The sequence below is a fragment of the Amia ocellicauda genome, chromosome 9, assembly GCF_036373705.1.
Source record: "Amia ocellicauda isolate fAmiCal2 chromosome 9, fAmiCal2.hap1, whole genome shotgun sequence".
In the NCBI taxonomy this organism is placed as follows: Eukaryota; Metazoa; Chordata; class Actinopteri; order Amiiformes; family Amiidae; genus Amia; species Amia ocellicauda.
This window is the reverse complement of record NC_089858.1, coordinates 20842027-20858147: the sequence shown is the minus strand read 5'-3', so window position 1 is coordinate 20858147 and position 16121 is coordinate 20842027. Positions and strand designations below refer to the sequence as shown.

The following is a 16121-nucleotide window of genomic DNA, read 5'->3' as shown; positions in this document are numbered from 1 at the left end:
ATATATATATATATATGTGTGTGTGTGTGTGCTTTTTTGTTGCTTTATATATATATATATATATATATATATATATATATATATATGTATAATGTAAATTAGATATCTTACCTAAAAGCTATATGCAATGGCCCTTATTTTGCATATGAATGAGACTGCTCCCTTGCCTGTTGTAGATCTTTACACATTGGCACCTACTCAGCACAGCAGTATGCATTGGTTTTAACAGGCATTGTAGACTAAGCAGTGATTGAAGAGATACTTCTGGGGTGGGATGTAATTTGCATAGAAATTGTATCTCACCTTACACATGCTATACAGCTGGGTCTATGAAAAGTACTGGTAAATGTTACCAGTGTAATTAGATCAACCTTAATAAAGTCAAAATAATCCTATCTATATTTCTGTTTAATTCAATCATTTGTGGAAAGCTTTTTCAAAATAGAGCATGCATAATAGAAGCACATGCTTTTTCTGTTGTTGTTTTGTTTAATTCAATTTTTGAGTTTTTGAAAAGTATTTAATAACAATTGTAATGGTAGCAACATTAGAAGATGTATCATAATCCTGTGAATATGCAAAGTGAAGTTAATTTAATTTGTGTATGAAGATACAAACCAACAAATGTAGTGGGGTTTTTTTGTTTGTTTTTTTAAACTGCGTTAGCTCCATTTATGGCTTAGAGAAGACACTGATGGTGTGAAAAGAGCATATTGGTACAGTAGATGGTGCTATAAATTTGGTTTTACAACCACAAACTTGGCAAATATAGGAGTACTGAGACAACTGACCTAATTGTCAAGTATACTCTCAAGACAGAAGCTCAGAATACTAAATTGATAGTAGTCTCTCAAGGCACATCAATAAATTTGTATTACTTATATCTTATTTTCGTTTTTTTTTAGCAAACTTTGGAGTGATTATCCAAATATGGCAAATATACTTTGTTTATGCATTGAAATATTAAATTATCCTCGTGTTGTTTATATGTATATTTAGTCTGTACATTTTAAGGAATTAATCTATTATACATTCATATTTTTTATATACTGTCATAAAGTATTATTATGCAACATGTTAGTCTTTTTTTTACAGCACAGAGCTAGATCATTACAACACAAACGCTCAAAGATGCAGGAGATAACTGGAATGTGAGACATATAGATTGAGATAATTGAGATATAGAATTATCAGAATCTGCAGACAGTAGTAGCATGTATCATGTCAAAGTCAAAAACAAAAATTCTAAAACAAATTTGAATAATCTGGGGATATGTATATTATTTTTGATTATTTAAATATAAAATACTGTAACTTAAAATTAAACCCTTCAAAACTCATGATTATATCTGGCATTTCTGAATTGTATTAATTATTTTGTAAACCTTGTTTACAATGTACATATGTGATCAAAGTATTTAAAATAAACACATTTCTAAGGCATATGCAATTCAAGCCTACTTAAGAAAATAATAGTTTAAATAGATCTGAAACAGCAGCTGATCATTGTTTTCAAACAGTTTTATCTCAAAACATAAAATGCAGGCTTGCTTTCTTGATTTTAGACTTTATACCACAGAAACTGTCCTGATTATGGGATTCAGATTCAGTGCCTGAAGGCTTTCTTTTCACTGTATGAGTTGGGAGGCAGGCGTGCATGGATGACTACTTTTGTACTGAGAGAAGAAATGATGAGAAAGGATTAGGAATGTGAAGTGTTCAAAACAATTGAAATGTTAGCGTCTCTTGCCTGTCTGTGAACTCAGAATACAGACTCCACCTTAATGAACAATTATGAGCAATAGCCAGATCAGCCAAATGAACCATACAGTCTATGTACACTATTATTTTATCTCCCCTTAATAACCATCCCTAACCATCAACTTAAAAATCTTAAAATCTTGCATATATTTTGTATTTATTTCCATGCATTTCACACACATAATTGCACAGAAAAAATATATATAATTACATTAGAAAATATATTTTGTACATAATAATAATCTGTAAATTCCTCTGTTTGTAGTAAATGGAGCAAAATAGCCTTTGGCTACGACATAGTCCCAGCACGTAGGATGGGGGATGGGCTACCATTGCAAATTTAGTTATGTGTCTGTCTATTCAAGAGAAACATTTTACACCAGACAGACTTTAGTAATGTTTTATGATCGAACTAATATTTGAGACATGTAATGTTACTGCAAATGAAGAGTATAGCATGGATTGAGTCGTCTGCGATATTATATAGCCTATATATACGATATATAAAATCAGAATGAAGAATCTTTGATATCTTTATGCAACAAAACATGTACAGCATTCTTGTTCGCATTAATGTTCTCTAATGATATCCAGACATGGAATATTTTCGTCATTAGACATATTTGGTACCAGAATGTATTTTGTGAAAATAATTAGGGGGAAGAAAACGAAAAAGAAACTGCAAGTTTCCTTTCATATCCTCGTGTTCCTTAATCTACTGTGCTGTACATATTGTTGAGGTCAGCACTTGAACGCATGCTCTGTGTGCAGGGAAAGGCTGCATGCTAATTGAGAAACTGAAATTCATCAGCACTGGTTCTTTCTTCATCCATGGAAGAATCGCGCATGCGCACTGCTACACCAGAGAAAAGGCAGATTAAGCCGTGTCCCCATTGCGCATGCCTACTGCTACAGCAGAGAAAAAGCAGATTGAGCTGTGTGCTCCGAGTGCGCATGTCCAGTGTGGCGGTGTGATTGATGTCGATTCGGCGAGTGTCGGAGCTCCCGGGTCGGATCAGCTGCGCTTCATCCTTGCCGAGAGAGCAGCGGACACAAGTTTCAGTGCAATATTGCTGCTTTTAAATTCATCCATATAGTACTCTAACAAAGAAGCTGAGGATGTCGGCAAATAAAGCAAAGAAAGTTAAAATGGCTACCAAATCGTGTCCAGAATGCGATCAACAGGTGAGAAATTATGAATATGTATGTATATGTGTTGACTTCAGATGTGTGTATACAGCTCAACTACGCGCAGAGGCTGGAAGGGAAACTAATGTATCTCAACAGAAGTTAGCTTTAATGGTGGGGTGAGGACGGCAGTGTTAAAGCACAGGCTGCTTTGCTTTACATGCATCGTGAGTTCTGATTATTAGATTGCTAGAACATATCATATTGTGAGCCGACTTTATTTTTGAATGAGAGTCTCGTCTAGAGCTACAAACGAAAAAAAACATACCATAATAAGCGGAGTTTTGTTAGTCTTTCAATTTCCTTCCTTTCTTTCTATAGGCTGTTTTTAATCCAGAGGTTGCCGGTGAGGTTGATTTTAATCGTGATTGTGTTTTCGTCTCTAATTTAAAGTTGTATGACGGAGAAAAACCATGAAAGCAGTGCAGTAACTCGTGTGACGGAGACGTGCATTTTGAAATATGTAAACTCTGCTTTACATGTTACCTTCTCGTTATCTCCCAAGTCAGTATGGTAGTCAAGTAACCTGAATGATTCACATGCAGCAGCTCAACCGCTGATTGTGTCTTTCAACTGCCGATTTCTTTTTTGAACATGCTTTTCTGCCAGATTATGCGAACCTGTTTTGTTTCAATTGATCATCTGTGTTATTGGGCTACAGTTCAAAGCAGTGGTTTGTACTTTTTTCCATGAAATGCCAAGCACACATGCCAGTGCCTGCAGTCCAGCTCAGACCTACACTGGCAGCAGGACGTGGGACCTGTCTGCTGAAGTTCATGGAAGTGGCATTAGTGACATGGGTTGCATGCAGTAGGTCCAGCACAAGTCACATATTATCCATGTGTGATGCAATGCCTTTAAATAAACTAATGCCACAAACCATGGCTGCAGCACTTGCAATAGTCGTGTTAATTTTCTGTGCATTGTTTTTTGAATTTCTCACTAGATTCCTGTAGCATGCAAGTCGTGTCCCTGTGGCTATGTGTTCATTAGCCGAAAACTTCTCAATGCCAAACAAACCGAGAAATCGCCTCCAGCAATAGGTAAGTCACATGGTCACTTTTAAGAGCACGCCACTAAATGAGGAAGGTTGAAAAAAACAAGAACTCCATATTGATAAAATCATTATTGTTTTTTTTTTTAACACAAGTGATACAACTGCATTTTGTTAATGGAATTCTATCATTATAGTGTAATATTTATAACCTAAAAATAAGACTTCTAAACTGCAATTGAGATAACTTGTCTTCTCAACCAACCTTCCTTGTTTAGATTATTCAGATATGTGTGGTATGAAGCAAACATTTTCCTAACCACATGGTTCCTACATCAATGTGTGTGTGTTATATACGTGTGTTTGTGTCAGAAAGGATTAAACTGCAATGTACAAATACAAGTTTGTGTATATAATAGGGACCATGCATATATTGCTATCAAAGACCACAAATATGTTTCATGGCTGAAAACAGGAAAGAAAGTGTATTAAATATATTGTAAACTGACTAATTGTTTAAATTGTTAAAGATACTTTACACTGCTCTGGGGGGTCCTTGTCTTGGAGGTATTTAAAAATGTCAGCCCAGAAAGTATGTAAATATGAGAAATGCAAAATTTGTTTCAAGTTTTACTGCCAGCTGAGTACATTTCTCTGAAGAAAACTTGTAGCTTTGCCAGGTTTTAAATGAAGGGGCCTGTTGAGGAATTTGATTTTTTTTTTTTCTCTGGAAGAAAAATGTTGTAACATAGTAATATATGACACCGCTCTGTAACTTTTTTTCTTTTTGAGAAGTAATATTTGTAGCAAGAGTTTTCAGATAAGTGTGCAATTTACACTGGTGTAAGGCTGACAACAGTGTTTGCATGACTGCTTACAGCATGAGGTGGGGGATGGGACTTCTCGTTTTTTTATTCCAAGCTAATGGACTCACTCTTCTTGTTCGTCTACTTTTTCCATTCTGCCGTCTTAAATTTTAATCCTTAATCTTCCAAGTATATTCACTTCTTTCTCCTTATCTGGGTATATAGATGGAATGATAGTAATGTAAAATATCTTTGGGGTGATAAACCATACAAAAGTAGTTATTTTTTCACCATTCAGCAATTGCTTGCTACACTTTTATTCAGACTTTTCAAAGATTTTATATCACATGAAAACAATCTTGACATTTAATAAATTAAGGAAATCATATTTTCTAATTAGCTGCTAATTCTAGCAAGTAATTGGATTAAATGGGATGTTGAAGATGAAAATAATCCGTGTCCCAGTTTGTATTTCTATTGAGCTGAATTTCAACTATTTTTGCTCAGACTTGTCTATCAACACAATCTTAGAATACAGTATTATATTACTGTATGAAATGGTTGTTTGTTCAAAGTAATGATGGAAAATGAGTGATCTGTAGAAGGTTTATTAATTTGAACTGAAACAGTAACTATTATTGTCAGCTTCATACATCTTGCATGTGGCAGTGTTTGAAGATATTAATGGAATGTTTAACACTGGCTTATTTTTCAATTTGCTGTGTGGTATTTTTTTTTTCTTTTTAATACACTTAAAGAGAAATCTATTCTAGTATCCTGCATTGTTTAATTATTAACTGTAATAGAAAGTTTAACTTCAGTAATTAAGTTACTTCCTGTGTTTGCTGACAGCTGGAATGCTTTTTCAACAGAGGAGGCATCTCCAATTACAGGCAATTGATTTAAAGTATTTTTATTTTTTTTAAGTCAAACAGTTTTCACTTCTAACTAAGGCTTCTGGTTTCCAGCTTCAGTTTCTTCCAATTTGTAGATGACTCTTTTATTGTGAAGCTCACACTGTATTCTAAACATGCAGTGCAAAACACAGGAGTTCATGTGCAATATACCCTAATACAAAACACATTGTGAATGTAATACATTGTGAATTAAAAATCAATTACGTCTTAGCATCTTAATGATGGTGTGTCTGTGCATGTACCCATCAGTGCTTCAAAGGGGGGCAATGAATTCAGAGCCACAGTTAGTTAACTCTAACCAAGTGTACATTAACTTGTATATCACAGTTTTTCGGGAAACTGTAAATGCACATTTGCTTACTTCATGACATTTTACAATATAGATATTGTTAGACTTTAAAGCAGGAACATCAGCAAATTACAGGCAGCTCCCTCCCTGTATAATAGATGCACTGTTTTAAAATGCAAATGGGTCAGCCATTTCAGTGTTCCAAATCATATGGTAGTGAGCACTTCGAAATCGTCCTTGGTTTTAAGATGAAATGCAACGTGTATGGTATAGATAAAGTGTTTTTTGTTGAAGAATGATTAATGTTGGAAATTAGTCTGTATAGTATACCACATTTTTAACTTGCAGTTGTAGCTATCAGCTTCTGTTGATGCATCCTTAAAGTTATGACACAACCTTTAGCAAATAAATAAGTCATATCCTCAGTCTCTTCAAAGGGCACTTAGTTCCTTCTGGCAAAAGCAATAGAATTCCTGACATGTTGAGGACTTGGGCAAACATTTGTAATTTAAAAGCAAAACATCATCCGCAAGCAGACACTTTGATAATGTACTTGTTTGACTATTTTTTCCCCACATTTGCAGTGATACTACAAGTTAAAATGTACACTTACAAAAATGCGTTTTGACAAGCCCATGTAGATTAGTATGAAACCAAATGATCTGCAAACAGTGTTGTCTTAAAACAAGTATTTTATGAAATGTTAATATTTAATACCTTCAGCAGACTTAATTCATTGTTTGGGATGTGGGTGGCCAAGGTACAATTCAGTCATTTTGCAATGTTGGTGAATTAAAGAAGTGTGGTTCATGAGTCATAAGTTGATTTAAGGGAGTCTTTTAAACTCGCATAAGAAATTCCTGATAACAAATGTTACTGTTCACCAAATATTACCATTGGTGTGAATAATTCTGAAATCTCCAAATGACTTAATGTATTTCTATGACTTTTTTTTTAATGTTTTGTGTTTCAACCTTCAAGTTATATAATTTTTAACAAAAGGCTCATTGTATTAATTGTTTATGCTCCACTGTCTTGGAAGTGTCTTGGAAATAGGTTTTATAAATACACATGTATATCTTTTTCATTTCCCGTATTAAGAAAAAAGTTCCATGTCTTTGTAGATAAATCAGACGCTAAGAGGAGAAGAACAGAAAGGATACGCAGAGAGAAAATCAACTCGGCTTCCACCAAAGACATGGAAAACCGAAAACGCTCTCGTTCAAACAGCCATTCGGAGCACATTCGCAGAGGAAGGGGGAGACCAAAGGCAGCATCCCATAAAAAGCAAGAAGAAGAAAAAGGTAATTTATACAAGTATCCTATTCCTGTTTGAAAAACTTTTGGGTTCTATTTTAAGCTTGTTGTGTGATACAACTTTTGGAAGCAACTGTTTTTGAATGGTTATAAAAAAATGAAAATTTTAATGAGAATCCTGATGTCTTGGATAAGGTCTGAAAATAATTTTGGGAAAATTAAACCCAGAATATTTGGTTCCATCCCCTTCATGCTGATAATCTGTCCTGGGTAGGATATTGTTGTAGAATTATATCCAACCGTGCCATGGCCTTCTCAAATTCAAACAGTATGGTGCCTTTACTTTTTTATTCATGTCATTTTATAGTGAATCACTTGCGCTGTGCTCCAGTAAAATGTTAACCATGACTCGTGTCCTTGAGGATGTGAAAATCTTTGGTTCTCAATACAGATTCATTACAGAAGTATATTTTCTTCAATCTGACTGCACTAAATGTTTGTTGAAAGTCAGTTATTGTACCAACACTTAGCGTTTAGCAATTTGGAGAGTCTTGACAATGATAATGTAGAATATGCAACTCTGTGGTTTCCTCAGTTGAAAACCGAAGGTTGTGTTTTTTGCAGATTAGTGCTCTGAGTCAATGCACTCTAACATTAGTGCAGAGACTTTATGACATTCTGTAGTAAAAACTGTTGAACTGGGTGCTTTTATATTGAACTCCAGTTGAGTCCACTTCCTTTACTAGAACATTTTGATCAGTTGAGCCAGTGAACAAACGGCAACATGTATCTTTATCTATTACCATTTACCATAGGAAATGTTTGATTCATAAGCCTTTGTGTTTCAGTGTTATTTGGCCTTCATGTTTTGTTTGGATCAGTGATTTATAAAGTAGTTTCTTTGGCACAATTGGTGAATTAATCATGATGTCTCAAGTAAAAGGGTTCATTTTACCAGAGTATTTCACCAGATCAAACTGAGTACAGCATATAAATTAGTCATTTATTTGAAAGTGGTATGAATTCTGTAATATTTTTAAATGTATCCAGCTGCAGTGTTTCTTTTTAAAAGCTTTTTTTCCTGACATGGTTTCAGTAATGTTAACTATCGCTGCACCTGTGAATTGTAGTCTGACTTTTTTTTTTATTTTTTTTTCTTATTTTCAGAAAAGCAAGAAAAAGAAATCGATATTTATGCCAATCTTTCAGATGAGAAAGCCTTTGTCTTTTCTGTAGCTTTGGCAGAAATCAACAGAAAAATCCTTGGTCAAAGACTCATCTTATAATAAGAATTTGTAATGGAGTGACCATGAAATGAAGCTACTCAGGACACATGCTGCAGAGACTTGTGAATGACCACAGAGGACCTAGCAGGGTGAATTGTTACCCACAAACCCCATCGTTATATGAAGGACTCAATCGGCCTACCAGTCTGGGCTGAGTATTTCTTGGGGACACTAACAGTGTGGAAATTGGGTATGCATGTGGATGCATATGGAACTACTATTTTTAAATGTTTCCAAAGAATGAATTTAGATGGCATAAGAAATGCAAACCTTTTTTTATCAGATTTTATATCAAATATATTATGCATTCAATATGGCAAACACAAAAATGGAATGGAACCTTTTAAAAAATATGATGTACTTGGGGGGGAACTTAATGAGAGTTCTGGTACTATAACAGTTTTAGTACTGATAAAAAATCTTAAATGTCAGAGGTTTACTCATGTATAAGGCCTTCTGTTTATCTTAAGATATAGATGCAGATGAGTTATGAAGTCTGAGATGCTTTTGTATAATGTTTAGATTTTGGGAATATGCCTTTGACGTTTATATTTATTAAGCCTGTAACTTCTTAATTTAATTGCATTTTTAAAATTGTTTTCACAGTTAATTAAGCATACAGATTTTGTTTTTAAAATATGTACTCTGTACTCAAATAAATTTGAATGTCTAGATGCAATTATGTGAAGTTACCTTTAATGACTTGTAGAATGTCCGTTTGACGACAAGCTAAAGTTGTTGTCTTTGTTTAATCTTATCAACTTCAAATATTTGAATTGTTTACCAAATACTGCCTACAGCAAAATGTTTATAAAGGTCACTGGATGTTACAGTACAGTACCTTCTGTAATTTACTTGAAATTCCACATTTGTTTTGAACAAAAAAAACAATGAAAGAACTGATCATTCTAACTAGCACTTAAGTGCAAAAATCTCTTAATTGTAATAGAAAATCAGTCTTATCAGAAGGTTATGTGAATTTTCTTAGGAAATGCAAGTATGTATGTGTATTTGTAAACCGTGCAACAGAAAAAAAAACATGCATTTTATTATTCTTTAGACAGACATACATTTCTGGCCACACTAAGAATTTTATTTCCCCTTCACAATAAATACGTTTTAATTAAAAAGTATTCTGTAACTTTGCATTCTTATGTTGGTTTGTTTGCAGTTTGCTCAAATTCATTGCTTTTGGTCTTCTGTAAATGTGGCATTCAAATTATATGAAAACATGCCTGAATAAATAAACACAATGGTGTTATTTATTTTGCAGTGTGAAGAACTTAAATTCAATATAACTGTTGGCCAGAATTACTAAAGATGACTGGTCTAGTGTAAACAGCCATCCCAACACTTCTTTTGGCTCTGTTTTTAACTGGTTACAACTACATTTGATACTATTACACAGGACTACAGTACAAATAATTTATAAAACAAATGTGTATATAATATTTTTTCGACTTAGTGTACTCTATATAAACAATTTCTCAACTTAATGATCCTTACTAATTGCTTTAAAAAGGCAGGAGACTTGCTAGCATGAAGCTTTTTGCCTGCCTGGACAGGCAACTCTTAGGCTTTAGTCAATTTATTGCTTATTCAAAAGCATGTCTCTGCTGGTCTTAATCTCATCTCCTGGTTAATAAAGACAGTAAATCAAATGTTTTCAAGGGAGGTAATGATATAATACGGAAGACTCTAAGTCTGCTTTTTCAAAAATAAGAGGTGTTGATAGTATGTTTAATGTAACTTTTTATACAGTTAATTTTAAAGTACAAACAGTGGAATTATTTCACTGTGTGAGGTATTATTTTAAAATTACAATAGTTTGTGTGTCATTCTGTTCACTTCAAAGCTAGTCTCTATTCCTATTTATCTAATCATTTTATATAGTTTGAACCCTTATTTAGTTACAGTGGTAGTCTTGTTTCTACTAGCAGAAAACAGGAAAGATGATCACACATAACAAAGTTCGTTTATTTTTAGGATAAAATGTTTTAAAAACTAAAGTTAATGTAGATATACCTTCTAATAAATCTTCAGTGTGCAGGCCCAGCTTTTCACATGCTATCAGATTGTCATTCATTAACCAGTCCTGCTCTTAAGTGCTTACCATTGTTCTCCACACAATTGACAGTGGTTTAGTTTAATTGCAAACATACAAGGGATTGCTAGCTCTCTGTCACTCCTTGGCCCATACAAAGTCCTTGTTTGTGTTTAATCAAATGTTACAAAAATATTCTGTTGAAATACATGTTAAAGGGTGTTTTTTTTATTTTTTATCTCTGTTTCAGAGTGCAAAGCTGCCATAGATAAGCATGTTAATGAATTCCTGTCTGTGAATGTTTTTGAATTTAAATTTGCATTCAAGGAGAAAAAATAAAAATCATAATAGGTTTCAACATGCACCTTTGCCAAACCTTTTGAGATTAAGGTCATCAAAACCCAGTGAAACACGTCAGAGTCTGTCTTTTTGCAAATAATCCTCTGAATCATCAGTAAGATTGTAGTCAGATCAGCATGAGTGCATAATAAAAAGGACAATAGAGAACAAGAACTATAAATAACCTGCTGGAGATTCAAAGATGTCTTCTGGAGATTGAAGGCAGGAAACTATTTTAATAGTTTGAATAACTTTTGCTAAAATAAGAAGTTAATGGTAAAATATTACTCTGGTCTTCCATATTACACTGTGTCTGGTGTTTTAGGTGCAATACTATCTAGCATTTTAGCTAAAAGTGTAGTATAAAGTATACAATGGAAATAGGCCAGTTCTTAGGGAGGGAGGATTGACAAATCATTTCCAGGCTTTTTTGCATCAGATTGTCTTTTTTCCCTTCATTCTTTCTTGCATATTTTCTTTGGTCTGCAATCTGTTTTCAGGGTGAATATTAATGAATTGCATAAGAATTCTGGCAACCCAAGATTAAACATACAAGGCCTTCCATTCAGCCACAAGAACTGGTTTGTTGGTAGATCATCTCGGGGGATTGGCAATGGCAGGGTGATATGCTATATATTTTCAAAAGCGTTTTGAGATGTACTTTGAGGTCTGTGGGTTTTAAAATTCTTGGTAAACAAGGCCTCTGTAGGCTATACAAATGCACTGATGCAGCTTATGGAGTTAGATTTTGGTTTGCTTTTCACATTTAGACTAATATGGTGCCTTGACAGATTTTTAACCCAGTAGGCCTGTACTATAGATGTGTTGTTCTAAATGTACTGTGCAATATAAAGAGAAACCATGATCAAATATCACTACAGCAGAGGATGCTTCAGTTGAATTAAGATTAGATCAGTTTTGGAGCAAATGATAAGATCCCCTTAAGCATCATTAAATGTTAATTACATTATGCCTGTGGTAAAAATCAAGGATTATTTATTTGATATTTTAGGTTACAGGAAATGGTGAAATGAGCAATACCAATCATTCTTGTATAATTCCCAAGTATGGGACATTGTTTTTACAGACGGAACAGAATTTCCTCTAATTGTGTAGCTTTCCAGAGGGCAGGATTTGTGGTTTTCACAAGGGCCTTTTAAAATCCATTCAAGACCATATAACCTGTTCAAGTGTTAGCCTAGTATTAAGCCAATTATGAATGTACTGTGAGTGCCACATGTCACAATATACTGTTCACTTTGTTCTTTGTATAGTGTGGAATAGGATTGAAATTCCAAACCCTAAGGTTATTTATGTGCATATGTCTAGTTGTCATGCATTACAGTCATACATGAAAAATGTTTATGCACTTTTAAATATCGTGGAGTTCCATATGTATATATTTTTCTATAAGGAGCTAATCTATCTTATATAAATTGTTTTGTTCAGCCAGATATTCAGTGACATTGAACAACACTTGCAGTGTTTACCATTTGGTCTCTATTTTCGTTGCTAAGCAACAAAGATGAGATCGCTGACAGTGAACACATCTCTGTATTTGTTATAGCTGAGTAAATGGGCTCACAGTCTCATATTGTTCTACTATATTGCTGCACAAATTTTGTGAAATATCTGAAATCATTTCTAATTTCAATTAACTTTTGCAAATTTGTTTTTTTTAAGATTGATAATGTATAGTAACTATAGTAGTTATATAAACTACTATAGTGTTTTTAGAATCAAATTAATCTTCTTAACAAGTACTAATATTTATATAATTCTATGCATAATCTGATTTAAATTTAAATTAAACACCTTTTCATGCTTTTATCCTAGTGGTTCTTGTTTAGTTTTTTTAGTCCACAAGAGGGCAGTAAGGTGACACAAAACCGCTCCTAACAACTGAGAATTGTGCGATACGTTTGGAGATAAATCCAAAAACACTTTTAGAAAACATTTTGATTCACATGTACTGGAAACTCTGTACAATTGTTACCACAATATGTATTTAAATTGATAACTGCTTTAGACTAAGTCCAGACAGAATTAAATTTGAAGGTATATCATTTTTTTAATTTCCCAGAAGCTTTTCTCTTCAACCAACTGGAAACCTGCCATTATACCTGTGTAAAAGTCCCAGCAACTCTGTCTGAAGAAACATAACTCCTTCTTTCCTATGATTCCTCATGTTTGGATTGCATTGTACCTGCACCTGCCACCTATTATTAGCATCATGTTGTCCCTGCAGGAATTTTGCAATGGAAAACTCACTATAATCCCCTGCTTTATGGAGTGTGGCAGCCAGGGTCAGGTGTCTGATTACGGTTTGTATTTTCTTATTTCCTTTGTGTGTGTGTTCTTTCCTTGTATTAAGTACAATAACAAAGTTACCCACAAGAACATGTGTTATTCCATTTAAAGTGAATGCTGTATGTTGCAGACATCTCCCAACTGCTTTCCTGTGTGTTCAGTCAACTTGTGTCCTTTTAATGTTTTTTTTTTCTTCTTCTTCTTCCTATATTAACATCAGAATATTCAAATGTGCTTGGTTGAAATGATACACATGCTTCAGCACTTTATATGTAACCCTGGCGTTTAGCCATGAGCTAAGCAGCATTGTTTAAACTAGTAAAATCACATTGTGAGGGAATAAATGGATGCAAGCCGTCAAAGGTATCAGCAAGCAGGACATAGGTCAGTACATAGGGGTATTTTGGAAACAAAAGTTCCCAGGAAAATGTGTTAGTTGTCTATTTCCAGACCTGTAGTGCTACATATAAACTAGCTATATAAAGAACTCTCGCATGTGCTTATTTCTCCGTCCCTAGATAAACATGACTTTCCTATGAACTTCGGTCATGGCCTCAATGTTGGTTACATCAGAAAATGGCTCAAACGGCAGCTCAATATATTAACAAATACAACTAGAATTTAAAGTATCTGAACACACTTTGTCTGCATGTGACAGCACTCTTTGCAAAATATAATATTATATGGTGGTATGTGGCTTATCCGTGATATTATAGTATGTCTGTGTGTCGCCTTTTGTTTTATAATCATACATTTCCTATTATAATTTAATATAATTGAGTTACATTTTCAACAACACATAATGTCAGTTGAAGCAGAGTTTTTAACAGTCGCTATTATGCGTTCTTTCACACAAGGATGTCATGTTAATTGTCACAATCCCTTACAATTAGATGCACCTAGTGTAGTTGCTTCAATTAAATTAAACAAACTGTCTCATTTAAGGAGAGCAGGGTGCGTAGAATTAAACTTCAAATAATAATAATAGCATTTATCTTTCATTATAAAATCAGTATGTTCAATGAGATTTGGTATGCTTTTACTTAGTTAAAATGTATTTAATTTTGTCAGTGTGCCTTTCCTCTGTTTACAATACTTTCACGTTATAATTTCTGTACCTATTGTAGTGTTTAAGCTTAGGTATTAATTTTATTTATTTTTGTTTAATGTTCCAAAGTCGATTTTTACGAATTAACATTACTTCCGTTTTAAAATTCTACACTTTTTTTTTGCAGTGGTTTTGTGATTCAAAATTTATTCAGTATTGTAGTATTTTTAGCTTTAGATGTGTGTGTGTGTGAGAGAGAGAATTTGTTTCTGAGTGTGCATGTTTACAAGGTGGGAGTTGGGCTAGATGGTTATTATTTGTTACCACTGATGCCATTTTGTGCAGTTTGCAGTTGATTCATTTGGAAGACTGTCTACTCTGTAACTGTTAAACATTTTGGTCTTGTATAAAGTGATAACTATATTTGCATCTCCTAGAATGTGGCAGAAACCTAATCCTAAGTGGCCATTCGTTTTTGTCTAATCTTTCTAATGGCAGTAATGTCAGTCACTGCATTGTAATGCACATACAATGTGTCCCATTGAAGTCACAGCTTGTGAGAGACTGCTTAAGGCAGTAAAAAAACTAAAGAAATGTATTTGTTTTTGATCTGGAGGTTAAAGAAGCAAACTAATGTATCATGTTTTAAACTTACTTTTCGTAGACTACAATATAGTGGTGTTAAATATATCCTACATATATGAGTAGATTTGTAATTCGGTTCTATTGCAGAAAGTTGACTTACTGTAATATTACAGTATATAGGGTATACTTGATAGAAGAGAAAATGTGGAGATCCTTTTTAAGGTCTGAAAAAAACACAAGGGATTGCTCTTTGCCTGGCAGGCTTCAAAATATTTTCAGGAGACAAAAGATAAAGGCAAAAATGGTTTTGTAAAACAACTACCTAGGGGGGAAAATTGTGATTCTTTCTTTAATTAGAACTTAAATAATGCAAATTAAACACAACACCACATCTAATATGGCACAGAACAGAACATGTTCTGCATCAGTGGATTACAGGCAATATGCTGTAAGCCTGTCCTAGATGTAAGTGACTCTTGCCGTAGTGTGGAGACAAGAATATGGTGATCTGAAAGTTTCAGCTACGGTAGTGCAATGGGAATTAATAGCACAAAACCAGGCATGAATGCAAACTGGAGTTAGAAGTACAGGCTATACTGCTGAGTAATGATGAACTGAAATGTAAAATCATCTCGCTCTTTTTTTTTTTTTTTTAATAAATCCTTTCAGGACACAGAAGCATTTGTTGTGACAGCCTGAGGCATTTCTTGTTTAAGAATAATTCAAACCTCTGCACTGAGTAGGCAGTAAGTGAGTGCTGGAGATTTCTGAGGGCCAACCATATAGTCTCTATATGACATCAATGTACAAGCATGTGTAGTGTGAGTGATTCCACAAAAAGATGCCACTTATCCCAATGGACACTGTGTACTGTTGACAATGCTCCAAAAATAGCCCTATGCTAAAGATCCTGCACTGACGTTAGAAAGTTGATTAGGCCAACTGCCATCATTATATTAAGTATGTAATAACAGCTTTCCATTCCTTAGTACCTCCCACCTACAAGGAACTGAGGCTGACACGTGTGTGAGATCATATTTCTGAAACGTGTGCACAAAGTTCACAATGATACATTTTCATATCAAAACATTATGGAGTATAATTGCTTCATATAATATGTAAAATAAATAATAAGAATAAGAATAAAATGATTAATTACTGTATAAAATTGCACTGACCCCCCCCCATGATTCCTTTAATGATAAAATGCTGACGCAAATTACATGTGGTTGCAGACCTCTTTAAGCTATTGAATATGAAAAACAGAGGATCTCCTTAATGGCTCTGGTGACTGCCC

At 34.0% G+C, this 16121-nt stretch overlaps 1 protein-coding gene across 1 annotated transcript; it reads left to right on the top strand.

Annotated features, from left to right (window-relative positions):
- The first annotated feature begins 2685 nt into the window (after nucleotides 1-2685).
- On the top strand, nucleotides 2686-9763 carry c9h16orf87 (chromosome 9 C16orf87 homolog). The gene is made up of 4 exons (XM_066713701.1): nucleotides 2686-2946; nucleotides 3896-3992; nucleotides 7080-7259; nucleotides 8380-9763. The coding sequence occupies exons 1-4, from the start codon at nucleotides 2881-2883 to the stop codon at nucleotides 8496-8498; spliced, it is 462 nt and encodes a 153-aa protein (XP_066569798.1). The 5' UTR covers nucleotides 2686-2880; the 3' UTR covers nucleotides 8499-9763.
- The last annotated feature ends 6358 nt before the right edge of the window (nucleotides 9764-16121 follow it).

What these genes read in the sequence shown, in the direction of transcription:
- c9h16orf87 (XM_066713701.1), top strand. Translation starts at nt 2,881, where the DNA reads ATGTCGGCAAATAAAGCAAAGAAAGTTAAAATGGCTACCAAATCGTGT. An exon ending in GAAATCGCCTCCAGCAATAG is followed by an intron (nt 3,993 to 7,079) that starts GTAAGTCACATG and finishes ATGTCTTTGTAG; the next exon opens with ATAAATCAGACGCTAAGAGG. An exon ending in AAAGCAAGAAGAAGAAAAAG is followed by an intron (nt 7,260 to 8,379) that starts GTAATTTATACA and finishes TCTTATTTTCAG; the next exon opens with AAAAGCAAGAAAAAGAAATC.